We start from the raw sequence: 15,207 nt of genomic DNA on the forward strand, positions 1-15,207 counted from the left end.
GGGTGCTTGGGATTAGAGTCAAGCCTCTTGAGTCTGATTTAAATCAGATCAGCAGAGACAGCTCAGATTATCTGCCTTGTAAACAGGGCTGAATCTGACCTATAGATCCGCCCACGTAACTGCCTGGAAAACCATGGGGGGAGGTTGGTGTGCGCTGGTCCAAGGGCAGAACTTTTCCACAGTGGACCTGAGTCACCAAAACCTTGTGAGGGCACTGAGCAGGCAGGCTGGCAAGCACTGGGCTTGGAGTTCAGAGATGCCAGAGTCCCTTTAAAATCCTGAGGCAAATTCTTAGTGTCCTCAGCTTCCCTCGAGGCAGGGGCTTGTTCTTGGCCAGCAGAGCTGCAGGGAGGAGATGTCAGCTCTGTGCTGCCTCAGCTGGTCTTGGTTTGCTTTGGTCCCTTTGCCACTCCTTGGAAGCTCAGCAAGCCTCACATGCAACGTCTGGAAAGCAGTGAGGAATTGTCTGAGGTGTCCTGCTGATTTTCCCCCTCCACGCACACGGGGACATGGCTGGTGTTGGTGGGTGAAGCCCAGCCCTGGGCAGGAAGGGGACTGCACATGAATTTCACAAGGTCCAGAGTGTCAGTGGCTGGTGTGGTTTGTACTTTGCTTTTTTGCAGTGTGGAATGGCCAGAGGATCAATCCTGCTTGTCCCACAGTCTCCATGCTCAGCCCCAGTGCATGCCCAGGGGGTTTGAGGGGGCCACAACCCACGGAGACGACCAAGTCCAACCATCTGGGCTTTAACTCCCTCCCTGTTTGCTCCCGCAGCAAAACACACAGCGGTTGGGTGTCTCTCAAGCAACCCACTCTCTGACCACACCAGTTGTTTCCGTGGCAACTCCGAGCTTGCTGACACAGGGGCTGCCCTTCTCAGCCATGCCCACGGCGTACAACACAGGTAAGACATGGCCAGGGAGAGCTCTGGCACAGGTGAGACATGGCCAGGGAGAGCTCTGGCACAGGTGAGACGTGGCCAGGGAGAGCTCTGGCACAGGTGAGACGTGGCATGGGAGAGCTCTGGCACAGGTGAGACGTGGCCAGGGAGAGCTCTGGCACAGGTGAGATGTGGCCAGGTAGGGCCCTGGCACAGGTGAGACGTGGCCAGGCAGAGCTCTCGGGTGGGTCAGGTAACACCAGAGGGAAATTGCTGCTGCAGGCACGTGCCTGGTGCTCCCCAGGCAATGCAGTGATGCTTGTGGAACTCGCCACTGCAAGATGTGGCAGGGTCCAAGGGTTCTGCAGGATTAAAATCAAGGGAAACTCTTTATATTAAGTGGGGAGAACTCACAGCCAGAAGGGCTGTGAGGGCTGATGTAGCCCATTGCACTGTGCAAGTGGATGTTAATCACAGCTACACCCATCCTCATGCTCTCAGAGCTCAGGGGATGTTGTAATAATGACAACAAGCGTAGGCCCCCCAAAAGTTTGGGAAGAATGCAAACCAGCCTGCTCACAGGCACATCTGATTTGGGCTGGTGGATTGAAATCAGCCTGAGGCAACAGTGACAGTGCACTTCCCAAGCAGAAGGGTTGTTCATCTGCTACCTGTCAGACCTCCACCAGGACTTTGAGGACTTGCTGGCTGCCTGTGTAACTTGTTCTGGCTCAGAGAAAAGTTTGCAAAAATGTAAAAAGCTGCTTGTCTGGAAGAACTCAGAACTGGCATGTTGGGAACTCCCTCTCCTAATTAGTAGGTGTAGCCCCAAAGATGCTGGTTGTGCGTGATGAGGCCCCTCTCCCTGTGTGACCATGCGGTTTACCAGCCAGGCTGGGCACAGCCAGAATCCCCAAAATAGGTTTTAATTAAGCCCTGTGCTGCTGCTCAGGGTGGAGGGGCTTGAATTTTGGCTCTGTGTAGTTATTTTTTCTCACAGCTGACCATGGGTAGAGGCGTGTTCCTGCCCAAGTGCCAGTGGTGTCTGTGCTGAGGTGTTTGCTGTGGGGTGAGTGTGGGGGGCACCCCTGTAGGGTGCAAACTCCCAACCTGGCAGTTTTACCAGAGCTGCCCTTTTAATTGGATAGGAATTGTCTTGATTTGTCAAGGGTCTGGAGCACAAGGAGCTGAGGGGGTTCAGCCTGGAACTGAAAAGGAGGCTCAGGGGGACTTTCTCACTCTCCACAACTCCCTGACAGGAGGGGGCAGCCAGGTGGGGTTCAGGCTCTGCTCACAGGTAGCAAAAGGCAGGACAAAGGGAAACGGCCGCAGGTTGTGCCAGGGGAGGTTTAGGTGGGATATTAAGGAAAATTTCTATGTGGAAAAGGTGTTCAGGCTTTGGAACAGACTGTCTGCGGCAGCAGTGGTGTCACCATGCCTGGAGGGTTTTAACAGACTGTGACAGCTGGGGACATGCTTTAGTGGTGGCCTTGGCAGTGCTGAGGGAACAATTGGACTGGATGGGCTTGGACAGCCTTTCCAACCTAAATAATTCTGTGATTCTGTGATGCTGCAGAGGTGATCATTGTGTAGGTGGTGCAGGGGTGCAGATGCCCTGAGCAAACTCCCAGCCTGGAGCGTTGCCATTTGCTCTTCCCAAGACTCACCTGTTAGTTGGGTGGATCTTGCCTGGCTCTCAGGCTGGTGCAGGTGTCCTGAGCTGCCCTCTGGCCAGAGTTATGTGCCCTTTCCTGTGCTGGCTCTGCCGCCGGGTTCAGTCAAAGCTGACCATTGCCAGCTCTGTGATCTGGGCTGGCTCCAGCTCCAGCCCTGCTGGGGGCTGCAGGGACAGCCACTGTCACCAGTGAGTGTCAGGAGCTCCCAAACCAGAAGAGCCGGTGCAGGGGGTGGAGGATGGTGTGGAACAGGGAACCCGCTGCCAGGATTTTGGGAGGGGTGTGCCGGGATTCCGCCAGTGGCGTTGGCAGCAGTTCAGCACCGGCACAGCCACCTCTGTGTGTGCTGCTGGGGTGGGGACAGCCGAAACCACGAGACACCCAAAATTAGAGAGAGAAAGGAGGAGGAGAGGGTGTGAGGAGGATTTGATGGGTGTCTGTGCCAGGCTGACATGGCTGACCGAGGTTTGACCATCTGCTGAAGGAGCAGCACTTCCCTCCCTGGCTTTCTCCGCCAGCATTCACACCCTTGCTAAAATTCCCACCTGGAATGAGGTGCCCCAGTGGGATTTTCGGTGCTCCCGAGGTTCTGCATGGGAGAGGCGTTGCCTTGCAAGTGTGGGGGTGGGAGGGAGGGTAGCGGGGTGTGGGGTGCCCGTGTGGGGGACACAGTGACAGCTCCGTGTCCCCAAGGCGGGCAGGGAGCGCCCCCTGCTGCCACCAGGGACACTGCGCGTGGGGCTGGCCCAGGCTGGGTGGGGCTGGCCCAGGTGTGCCCCAGGCACAGGTGAGGGTGCCCCAGGTGTGCCCCAGGCTGGATGGGGGTGCCCCAGGTGTGCCCCAGGCACGGGTGGGTGTCAGCTGCCAGCGTTTGCTGGCCTGGGAGGGGAGGAAGTGTGCACTGTACACCTGGCTCTGGAGGTGGCTCTGGGGATCTCACCTGCCCATGGCCCTTCCTGAGGGGAGCCAGACATGGCTGCATCATGGGGCTGCCCTGGCCACTGCTGTGCCTGGCGGCCAGGGGCACTGCTGGCTGTTCTGGGGTGTGGAGGGTGGAAGCCCTGCCAGCAGCTCATGCCTTGAGGTTGGAAGACATCTGGATATAAGGAGGAAATTGTTTACACCGAGAGTGTTGAGGCACTGGCACAGGTTGCCCAGAGCATCTGTGGCTGTCCCATTCCTGGAAGTGTCTAAGGCCAGGTTGAACAGGGCTTGGAGCAGCCTGGGATAGTGGAGGGTGCCCCTGCATGTTGGACTAGATGGCCTTTAAATGTCCTTTAGGTGGCACTTAGTTGACCTGTAGAGTTTGGTCATAGGTTGGACTGGATCTCGGAGGTCTTTTCCAGCTGAATTGATTCTGTGACTCCAGCACAAGCCATTCCACAGGCACGAGGTGTTTCCCCTGGCCAGCATCCCTGTGCCACTCACAGCATGAGCCCACATTCCACATTGTGCATTTGTGTCTCTTGTGGGTCTCCATCTTCTCTCAGTGCTCAGGGCACTGTGGGGGCAGGTTTGACATTGAAATGACTGCAGGTCTCCTTCCCTTCCAGATTATCAGCTGACAAGCGCTGAGCTGTCCTCGCTGCCAGCATTCAGCTCACCTGGAGGGCTGTCCCTTGGCAACATCTCTGCCTGGCAGCAGCAGCAGCAGCAGCAGCAACAGCAGCAGCAACAGCAGCAGCAACAGCAGCAGCAGCAGCAACAACAGCAACAGCAGCAGCAACCACAGCAGCAGCCGCAGCAGCAGCACCTGGTCCCAGTGTCACTAGGAAACTTAATGTAAGTGACACAGTAGGGAAATGGGGAAATCTCTGAGGGTGCCAACCCTGCAGAGCCCCAGCTGTGACCACTCCCTGTGTTCTCCAGACTCCCAGCATCAGGCCCTGGTGGGTCCACGCTGTGTTCCTTGGGGGCAGGAGCTGTGTGCCCATGCACAGCTGCAGGAGGGCCCAGCACAGCTGGCTTGTGAAGTCCTGTCCCTGTCACTGTAGGAGTGACCCAGAGTCCCTGGCTGAGATCAGGCTACTTGAGGATGCTCCAAGAGCCTTGTCCTGCTGCCTGTCCTCAGTGGGATTGATCCCTGTACTCACCTGGGGGAGCTGAGAACCAGCCAGAGGCAGTGTTAGATGGGATGGACATTGCAGGATAAGGTGCCTGGAATTGTGCACTGCTGGTATAGAAGAAGGTGGCTTTTAGTATTACAAAGAGGTTGCTTTTCTCCAGGGCAGAAAATACAAGTACTTGCATCTTAGGGCAGGATTTTTGAAGTAGAACTGCTTTTAGTCTGGAATAAAGCATCCACACCCAGAATTACACAGTCAAAATAAGGATTTAAGCCACTTGCCAGCATTTCCACCATGGATGGATGATGGATGATGGATGGATGGATGGATGGATGGATGGATGGATGGAGGGGTGGAGGGGTGGAGGGGTGGATGGATGGAGGGGTGGATGGATGGAGGGGTGGATGGATGGAGGGGTGGACCAGGTTTTTGTGTAGGAGTTTAGTGTTTGCTCACTGCTTGGTGCCTGTTTTCCAGGCAGGGCTGGCAGCAGCTTCCTCAGTAGCTGCCTGGACCTCCTACACCAGGGGGGCTGCAGGATGTGTGGAAAGCCTGGACAAAATTCTGTGTTGTAGTAGAGGTTGAGGAGGTTCCCAGTCTGGAGCTAAAGCACCTGGCTGAGCCCCGTGCTGGGTCTGTGCAGCCCACAGGGATGCTGGGGCAGAGCTGTAGGGACACCCATGGGACAGGGGTGTCACAGCCTGTCCCTCTTCTCCATGGGTTTGGGCCACTGCTGAGGGACAATGGGAGGGATTGGGGCTGGATCATGGGGTGCTGGGGGAGGAGGGATGCTGCCCACAGGGTCTGATCCCAGCTCAGTGGTGATATGTCCTGGTGACTGCACAGATTATGAATTCTGGAGTCACAATTCTGATTCTGAAGTCATAGTTCTGTTTATGAATCCAGACTAATAATCTAATCCAGGTTTATAATCATGGGTTTGTTTGGCTGTAGCCTGTGCAGGTTCTGAATTCTGTGCACTGGAGGATAAAAGGCCACCAAAAAAATAATAATGAGAGATTTCCCATTATCTCCTCCTCCATCTTTTTCTCCCCCTTCCTCCCCTTCTGCTCTCCTCCTCCTCCTCTCCCAACCTTTCCCCCACCTTCTGGATGCCCAGACAAGGGAGTCACTTGTCCCACACCACCACTTTGACTGTCAACACCAACCCCAACATCAGCATCAAGTCGGAGCCCGTCTCGCCCAACCGGGAGAGGAACACTGCCACCCCGCTCAGCACCTTCCCCCACCAGCCCCGGCACGAGCCCACCGGCCGCTCGCCCGTCGACAGCCTCAGCAGCAACACCAGCTCGTACGAGGGCAGCAGCGAGCGGGACGATCCCGCCCGCCCCGATTTCGGCTCATCCCTGGGGCTCCTGCGGCCCAGCAGCGAGCCCGAGGGGGAGAGCCCCTCGGTGAAGCGCATGCGGTTGGATACCTGGGTCACATAACGGGCCCCACCGTCCCCGGGAGCTCCAGCAGGGCCGCGGAGAGGGGCTGGGAGGGGCGGGGGGCTGGGGTGAAACGGGTGATGGGGATGGGCTGGGGTGGGGGGAAATTATCGTAAACTGCCTGAGAAATAGCTTTAGGATTTTGTAGGCATTCATTCTAGCGCAGCAGGCGATGCATGCAGTACATACGGCGCTCCTTGGCCGCGGGCTCGGGAACGGCCGGGTGTGCGGGAAGTGGGGACAGGGACGGAATAGCCGTGTCCTCACCAAAACCAGCAGCCCCTGGCGATGCTCCCCCGCGGGCGGGCGGGCCGGGCACTCGGTGGCCACCGGCTGGCAAGACCTCTGGGAAGAGGGACCGTATCCCTAAGGCAGAGCGCCTGCGGCAGGACAGGCTCCGGGGGGACACGGGGCGCAGAGTACCCCCAAAATGCGCCTTCCTGGCCATTCCTGGGTCCATGGGCAGGGAGGGGCAGTTCAGGCATGACCCAGCTCTCTGGAAGCTCAAAGGGCTTCGGTAGACACAGGTTTTCCTCCAGAAGGGTTTTCCTACCCTGGTTTTCCTGAACCGGCTGGGAAGGGAGCGGAGGTCGGCTTGGAGAGCCCAGCTTTGATATGAAACAGGATGCAGCCACATCCACAGCCTGCTTGAGGCTCCTGCAATCCTGGAAAGCTGCATCAGGGGAGTAAGAGGCAGATTTTTAAGGCTTAATCCCGTTTGCATGAGAAGTGGATGCAGACAGCATCCTTTCTACCAGAGCAGGGAACTTCACTGTTTCTGAGCAGGGTCATTGGAACACTGGAGTTCCCATTTCCTAGGAGTGCCTCACCTCCACCTGGGCACAGCAGGGCTGTGGAGAGGGGGATGTGTTAGAGCAAATTAGGGATTTTAGCAAACAACATCCATAAAAGCATTTTAGAAATGTGTTCCCATTGCACATGGGAAAGCTTTGAATCAGGAAAATGGGAAGAAACGGTTTTTTTACTGAAAGATGCAACTGAAGTAATGATCCTAATGAGAGTTTGCCTGAAGGTTTCTAGGCCTCAAAAGGCAATGGTGAGCTGTGCAGAAAATCTGCTTGAGACTTGAGCAGTGATTTAGTGGAAGGAAAAAGGAAAAACCGAGGAATTTCCAAAAAGGAATTTCCTCATGTTGCCACTTGCTCTGGCAGTTTCCCAGGGGTGGGTGTCAGTGCCCTGATCCCAAAATGCATCAGCCTGCTCACAGTTGGAGGGTCTGGAGGAGAAGAGACTGTTCCTGGCTGGTGTAGCCATTAGGGATGAGCTTTGTTCCCTGCAGGCGCTCTCCTCAGGGATGCCAGTCCCCCGTCCCCCTCCCAGCCTGCTGCCCTGTCACCCTGTGCAGGGACACCCCAGCCCCACTCACCTCTGGGCTCAAACTGGCACAAAACCTGCCCGGATGCCACCTTTGTCAGCCTTTGGCAGCTGGAGCCTGGCCAGCCTTGGGGGGCTGTGGAGGAGCTGGAGCTGCCTGGGGTTCAGCTCTACCCTGAGACAGAGCAAAGGGAGAGGAGCTGAGTCGTGGTGGGCTTTCTTCCCCTCCTGGATCCCTCTGCCAGGTGTCAGGAGCCACCTCCACCTTGGAATGAAGCAGATGGCATACAAATGTCCCAGGATGAGGGCAACCCAGAAGCAAATTTATGGGGTTTTATAAACTTCTTCCAACCCAGCATTTATCACAAAGTTCCTAATTGGAAAAACAAGACAAAAAAAGCTGATGATTATTGTGAAATGAATAAGGCGGCCTAAAGGGAGTGGTTGGAGGAGGAGAGGAAATCCTCCAGCAACCGAGTGAAAATCAGTAGCTGTTTGTGTGTGGAGACCTGGTGAAGGGGTCGGGGTGGTGGATTCTCAACGGTGCTGCCGTTCTGGGTACCCGCTCCTCACCACCATCCCTGCTGTGGACTGAGGCACGAGAGATGTGCCAAATAAAATCCCACCCTTCAGACCTGGAAATACCAAATTGCTGCCACAGAGGCTTTTCCAAATGATCGTTTATTCTTTCTCAGTGATAAATTGGGAATTCCCTCTCCTGTTCCCATGCTCCAGGAAGGCCTTGGGTAGGGGAGGGGTGCTGGAAGGGACCCCAGGCAGGTTTTGTGCAGTTAAACGCCCCCGTCTCCCCGAGCCGAGCCCGGTGGGTGCCACCGTGTGCCAGGGACACGCTCAGCTCTCACCTCCAGAACGCTGGCTGCGGCAGAAGCGGATCTCCTTCCCTCCCTCCATCTCTGGCAGTCCTTTGGGAAGCAGGAGAGATGCTGCGGACCATGGTCTTCCTCGCCCACGCCCCGACCCGGCGGTGCCGGATGTACCGGACGCACACCCGAGCTCTTTGCACGGCCTTGCTTTGGAAATTAGGCGGGATAATGACGTCTCATCGCTCTCGTTTTCTATTTTATTTTATTTTGTCTTCACAAAACTGACTCAACCCAAGGAAGCGGGGTCTGCCCCCCCGGCAGCGGCGCGGCAGGAGGGCCCAGCAGAGCGCCTTGCTCCAGAGACCCCAACGAGGAGGCGGCGGCTGAGACCCCCCGGCACTCGACGCCGCCAGTGCAGAGCAACCGTGAGGGGGGGAAAAAAACCAAAAAAACTAGTTTTGCTCATTAACTTCATGCCCTGACTCCCGAATTCACACTTCTGCCTGGAAGCTGAGAGCCTGGAACACACAAAATCCAAGCCAAAAACGCTCTGGGTTCCGTAGACGCGGGTTCAGGTCTGCCCGTGCCGGAGCGGATCTGCGGCTGCGGGACTCGGCGATCCCTGGGCTGGTGCCACGGGCAAGTACGGCTCGTGGGGAGGTGGGGATGGATGCCCTGGGTCGGCTTCACGTTGCAGTGAAAGGGGTTTGGGGGCTGTTTGTCGGGGTCTTTATTTTGTTGGGGGCTTGGGGTTATTTTATTATTATATTCTATTTTTTTTTTTTTTTTTTTTTTTGTCCGGGTCATTATCCTTTATTTCCCCCCAGACTGTAGTATCTGGTAAACTCCTCCTAATTTTCAAAAGACAACGAGAAGAATGACAATCTAAGAAACCAACACCCTCCTTTGTGCTTCTATAAATATGTTTCTGATCTAATTTTATTTCTTGTGCTCATCTGTACTGTTGACAGTTACAATTGTGTATAATTTTTTTTTTTAATTTGGAATTTTTTGCGTTGTATAGGGTTTAGTTTTAAAATATATATATATATTTTCCATTTTTTAAAAAGGGGTGTTGCAAAAAAAAATTGCACGATTTAAATGACAATAGTTAAAATGCTGCAGTTTTTAGAGATGTGGAAGCAAAATGGAGCTTATTTATTCTCAAAGGCTATAAAGGTGTAAAATGCATGAAGAAAAAAAACATTTACAAAAAAAAAAAAAAAGACAAAAAAAGTGTAACCTGAACAAAGTGTAGCGTTAAAAGATTTTAAAGGATGACAACAACAAGAAAAAAAAGAAAAAAACCAACAAAAAAACAGCTAATATATTGTGTTTGGGCTAGTTTGCTTTCGTTTTTAATTGTTCCTTTTTTGGAGAATGAAATACATTTGTGTATATTTTCATATAAGAAGTATGCACTGAGATGTTTCCAAACTGATATATTCCTTTCTAAACGTGTGGTTACTTACCAAAGTCTGTTTCTGATCTTTACCTTCTAAACTCTCTGTGGATCCTCCAGCCCGCAGCCGAGCACAGGTAAGCCGGGGTGGGGGCAGCGGCATCGCCCCCTCCCCTCCCGCGTGGTGCTGGGGCTGGGGGCTGGCAGCTGGGGGGGCTGAGACCCCCGGCCCGGGAAGGCTGGTCTTTCCCAGGGCTCGGCAGAGCTGGTTTTGGGGTGTTTGTGCCGGGATGGCCGAGGTTCAGTGAGCAGAGGAGGAGGAGGATGGAAGGAAGGAGGTCACAGGGAATGGCTCAGGTGACCCTGCTGCCGGCAGCTGTAGGAGCAAGGATGGGGTGGGAAGTCACCTGCCTACCCCTGCAGGAGATTTGGGAGTGGAGCAGGACCCTAAACGATGGATGGAACCGTGGGAAGGGCTGGCGAGTGCGGTGAGGATGGTGATGGATCGATGAGGATCAGCTCTGTGGGCTGTGATAGCTGGGATCGGGTGGTCAGCAAGGGGACAGGGTGACTCCCTGCTCTGGGGGTTGTTTTGGGGGGTGGCAGAGAGCCTGGCTCTGCTGAATGTTTGGATGAGGGGTTGGTGCTGGTGGGAGCCTGGCAGGGGGCTGTGCTTGTGTGAGGGGCAGCCGAGCCCCCCAGGGGTCTGGTTCTTGCAGGGAGTCTCGGGGTCCCTGGGGTTTGTTGCTGTCGTGTGTTTGAGGCCACTGCCAGGGTTGGGGTCTGAGGGCAATGGAAGGGTTAAATCCAGAGCTGGTGGCAACAGGCCACGTGTGGGCCTGGGGGAAAGCAGGATGAAGAGGATGAGTATGTTTCCTTTTCCGTCCCCCCTTTTCACTTCCCTCTTCCTCTCCAGAATAATTTCAGCAAACTGAGGAAAAAGCAAATTTACAAAACCCCCACCTTTTTCCTTGAAAATTTCACCTCCTACACTTTTTTCTCCCCTTGTGTTGCTTGGTTGGGGGACTCCCCCATGACTTTGGGTGCGAATTGGGATGTTTGTCACCAGTTCTGGGGAAAAGGCTGTGAGCTGCTTCTGCCAGCCCAGGAGGGGGGCTCGGTGCTCTGGGGGTCCCCTCCATCCTCCCAGGGAGAGCATCCCTCAGGTGGGGAAGGAGCATCTTCCCAGTCACTCCTTAGCTCTGCTATCCTGTGTGCCACATCCTGCTTCCCATCCCTCCAGCTGAGGGCACAATTCGGGGATGTTTGGGAGATTTTCACCACCCAAAGTGGTGAAAGTTCATCCCCATCCACCTCTCCCTGGTCTGTGGGAGAGTCTATAACAGTGGGCTTCGGGTGAAGGTTTGCTCTGGTTTCCCTTTCCCATATTGATCCTTTTATTCCACCTTTCTCTCTCACTTCACTTTATTTTTTTTTCCCCCTCTTTTCCTTCTTCTGTTCTTTTTCCACAAAAAAACCCAACCAGACCCATAAATCAAGTATTATGTTTTCACTACCTCCATCCATCACCCTTCCTTGTCCAGTGCAGGAAGCCACACTCGGGATGTAAGAGGGCCTTTCCCCCTTTATTTTTCCCTTTCCTCTGGCGATTTTATCTCCCTCCTGTCCCTCTGCCCCTCCTCTCTCTGGTCTCTCACCTGTAGTATTTTACCTGGCTACTGTAACTGTAAATAGCGAGTTTCAATCTGTTAGCAATGGTAACAGTACAGAAAACTGGGTTTGGGTTTTTGGTTTTTTTGGGTTTTTTTTGTTGTATTGATATGAAATGAGATTATATTTTTGTCAGAGTATATTGTAATAATACTGACTTTGGACATGGCCGAGTTGTACAGCAATTTCTTGTTTAACCCTCCTGGCTCTCCCCGTGCACCCCTCCCCGGCCTCGCTGCTCCCCAGGTTTCCGTGTCCCAGACCCTGCCGGGCTCCGGGGCTGCTTTTCCACAGGGTTCCCAACACGCCGGCGTGTCCCCCGTGGCTCCGGGGAGGTTTGCAGCAGCAAGGGGAGTCTTGCGGTGGAAAAGGGGAGCCCCAGCTGCGGGGGGCTCCGGGGGTCTCCGCTCCGGGCAGCAGTCGGGGCTGTTCCAGCTCCTCTCCCCAGCGGGGACAAAGCCCGGCCACTCCCCGGTGTCCTCCTGCCCAGCTCCGTTCTCTGGAGCTGTTCGGAGCGAGCTTTGCTTAAGCCAGAAGAGGGTGGTGTGGCTCAGGCTGCGCCAGGAGCGGCTCCAGACAGGCTGGGAAGGTTTTCCGGGAGCTGAGGGTTCCAGGGTGGGGATGAGCGGCTCTCAGCTCGCCCCGGTCCCCCGCATCCACCGCAGCGCTGAGCTGGGGGACGCCGCTAGGGATTTCTTGGCTTCAGATGGCTTTTCAGAGCGATATTCTCGTGCTGCTGCCACTGAGATGTAGGGACTGGCCCAGCTCCTCACTTTCCGGAGCTGGAGGAACATTCTCTCCCCAGGCCGTGCTGGGATGTCCCCGTGGCATCTCCAAGGCCGAGGGGTGAAGCTGCCCACCTTGGGCCGTGACTCCCCTCCTCCCCACGGCTCTTTCCAAGCATTTGCAGGCAAATCAGATGCTGAAGAGGGGGGGGACCATCGTGGCCGAGCTGCTGCTCCCGCTTCCTTTCCCCACGGCCTCCGGGCAGGGTCCTCGTTCTCCCCATCCCCTTTGCTCCCCTGGCTCCCCGTAGCTCAGTTAAGCAGGTAGGTGTTAGCAAACTCTGGGGTATCTTCAAAAACCTTTGTAAAATAGGATAGACCCTTTAAACGATGCACTAAAAGGGGAAAAAATAAAAATCATAAATGCCGCCCGCCCCCCGTCAGCTTCTCTGTGTGATGGTTTGTTGGATGTCCCCGCTCAGCCCGGCTGTACCGGCACAGGCAGCTCTGCATCCTCCCCCCAGGGTGCTGCACAGGTAGAAACAAAACAGGACGTGCACTTCCCCCGAGGAGTTTTATTTATTGTTTTGAGAAGCAATTTAAAAGGGAGAAAAAAAGAAAAAAAAAAAAAAAAAAAAAAAAGAGAAACTGTATCTATAATATATATATATATTTTTAACCTCTTTTTTTTTTTCCTGATGCTCCTCCACCCGTGTGTGTGGGTGTGTGTGTGTGTGCGAGTCAAGGGATCGGGCTCGGGGAGCAGGGCGCTCCCCTGCCCGTGCCCAGCTCTCTGGGCCATGCGAGCCCAGCAGCAGTGGGAGGCGAGGGAGGATTGATGTCGAGAGCTTGCAGTGTTTTAACCGGGATCTTTGACTAATTCCATCTTTCTCTGGAGCGTTTGCACCCTCGGGGTCTGGCCTGACTGAGAACCTCCCGCGCCCTGGGGACCCCATCCCCACTCCCCGTCCCCGTTCCCTCCCGTCCTTGCTCCCTTGACAATCAGTGGCTCCTTCCCAGGGACTGCAGCACGTGGTTGAGACGTCTATTTCGTTTTTTCAATATTCCTTTTTTTGTGCTGTATGGTGATGCGTTATTGTATATTCCACAGTAAGAAAAAAAATATATTAAAAAATGATGATAATAATAATAATTACCATGAGAAATTCTTATGAGTTTTGTTTGGAAACTCTTTCACTATATTTGTTGTAAAGAGGTTTACTATTAAAAAGAAAAAAAATACACGTTTCTGATAATTTTCCACGCCTCTGGCTCTTTCTTTTCTGCAGGGTGGCGCTCCAGGCTGCAGGTGAGGTGGGGATGCTCCGGTGTCACCGGTGGCGGTGGCTGCAGGTGACGCTGCTGTCCCCACTCGCCCTGGGCAGGAGCTGCTGCGGGTGGCAGCGGGAGGCTCCTGCAGCAGCTGCAGGGATGAGGAGCAGGGGTGACCCCGCTGTCCCCCTCAGGGTTCCCATCCCTGTCTCATGTCTGTGAAGGATCCAGCCAGGCCCAGGAGCAGGATGCCCCAAGGCAGGGTGACTGTGGACCCCATTTTCTCTGAGCCTGAGGGAATTGCAGGCTGTCAGTGGCAGATCTGTTCCCAAGGGAAAGTTTCTTAGGAAATCTCGCACTCAAGGACAACATTTGTAAATCATCTTGCTTTCTCAGAACAGTTCTGCATAACTATAGATAGCGAGTTTTTCTCTTGTCCCACCAATGAGACAAGGGGTGATGTTCCCTTACCCAGTCATGTCAACCCTGTAGCTTAGGACCCTTTAAAAGCTGAAAAGTTTGGAGAATAAAGGCCCCTTTTCCTAACAACTGGTGGTGCGTGCTGTGAACCCACACTTCTACATCGTGTCCAACAGCGACAGCTGATGGCTGTCCTGGGATGCTCTTGGCTCCCCTGGGATTCTCCTGGTGGAGATGGTGATTCCCACTGGTGCTTTCCTGCAGACCTTGGACAGCCCAAGATACCCTAAAACACTCCAAGGCGCCCCAGCCTTGGCTGCCACGGGCCCTCACAGCCTCCCTCGGGCTCAGGCGCTGCCTTTCCCACCCAGCGCTTTTCCTGGTGGGGCTGGACCATCCCCTGGTGCCCAACGAGGCTGGGCTGGACTTCAGGAGCCTTCCTCCAGCTGGAGATGGATTTCTATGGGGCTTCCAGTGAGGATGTCAAGTGAGTGTGAGCTGAGGACGTGTGCTGGGGTGGGGTCCCTGTTGCACAGCCTGGCTGGGTACCTCTGCATTCAGGATGTGCCCGGGGATGCTGTGAGGTTGGTACCTGCAGGAAGGGAGGTACCTGCATCCTGGGACCCTCACCCCAAGTCCTGGACTCAGTTTTGGGCCCCTTGTGACAAGAAAGAGGGGCTGGAGTGCATCCAGAGAAGGGAACAAAGCAGGGAAGGGGCTGGAGCACCAGGAGCACCTGAAGGAGGTGGGAAAGGGGCTCAGCCTGGAGAAAAGGAGGCTCAGGGGGAATTTCTGTCTCTGCACAAGTCCCTGCCAGGAGGGGACAGCCGGAGGGTCGGGATTTCTCCCAGGGAACAGGGACAGGAGGAGAGGGAACGGCCTCAGGCTGGGCCAGGGGGATTTTAGGTGGGGTGGTCATGGAGAGGATGGTCAGGCGCTGGCACAGGCTGCCCAGTGCTCTGGTGGTGTCACCTCTCCTGGAGGGATTTAATACCTTTGGATGTGGCACCTGGGTGGCCTTGGCAGTGCTGGGGGAACAGCTGGACTCGATGATCTCAGAGCTCCAGCCTTAAATATTCCATGGTTCTGATTTCAGCTAAAGCAGCCCAAGAGGTAAAAAATCCCCTTTTCACCCCAAAACTGGTGCAGGGGAGGGGGAGACCCCCCCCTTTCCCCAGGCTCAGCCCCGCTGATTTATTTCCCTCAGTGCTCCCGGATCCGGTTCGCTGTCGGTGCCGGGCCCCGGTTCGGGGGGGGGGAGGGGAGGGGAGGGGAGGGGGGGGCGCGTTTGGCCGCAGCGGCCGCCAGGTGGCGCCAGAGCGCAGCGCGGCGCTGATTGACAGCTGTCAATCACCGCGGGCCGGCTGGCTGGAAATGGGGCTGCGAGGCTTTGGGCCATCGCTTTGGGGCCCTGTGGGCTGTGTTTTGCAATGTTTTGCGTGTCTGGGGAGCTCCTGGGTCTGGAATGAATTCTTGGGGATGGGT

The 15,207-nt window shown here is 55.1% G+C and overlaps 1 protein-coding gene across 21 annotated transcripts in view; it reads left to right on the forward strand.

Moving 5' to 3' along the window:
- The window catches only part of MEF2D (myocyte enhancer factor 2D), a 75,814-nt gene extending 66,111 nt beyond the window's left edge, over positions 1-9,703 (forward strand). For 12 of the 21 annotated variants that reach the window (XM_086866221.1, XM_086866227.1, XM_086866222.1 and 9 more), the window contains 3 exons: positions 775-904; positions 4,110-4,338; positions 5,743-9,649. In XM_086866221.1, coding sequence (XP_086722347.1) covers positions 775-904; positions 4,110-4,338; positions 5,743-6,073 — 690 coding nt within the window. In that variant the 3' untranslated portion in view covers positions 6,074-9,649. Of the gene's footprint in view, positions 1-774; positions 905-4,109; positions 4,339-5,742 lie in introns of all 21 variants that reach the window. The other 9 variants (XM_086866231.1, XM_086866234.1, XM_086866232.1 and 6 more) reach the window with 2 other exon arrangements.
- Positions 9,704-15,207: the final 5,504 nt, after the last annotated feature.

Source organism: Cyanistes caeruleus, chromosome 30, assembly GCF_971803275.1.
Source record: "Cyanistes caeruleus chromosome 30, bCyaCae1.hap1.1, whole genome shotgun sequence".
In the NCBI taxonomy this organism is placed as follows: domain Eukaryota; kingdom Metazoa; phylum Chordata; class Aves; order Passeriformes; family Paridae; genus Cyanistes; species Cyanistes caeruleus.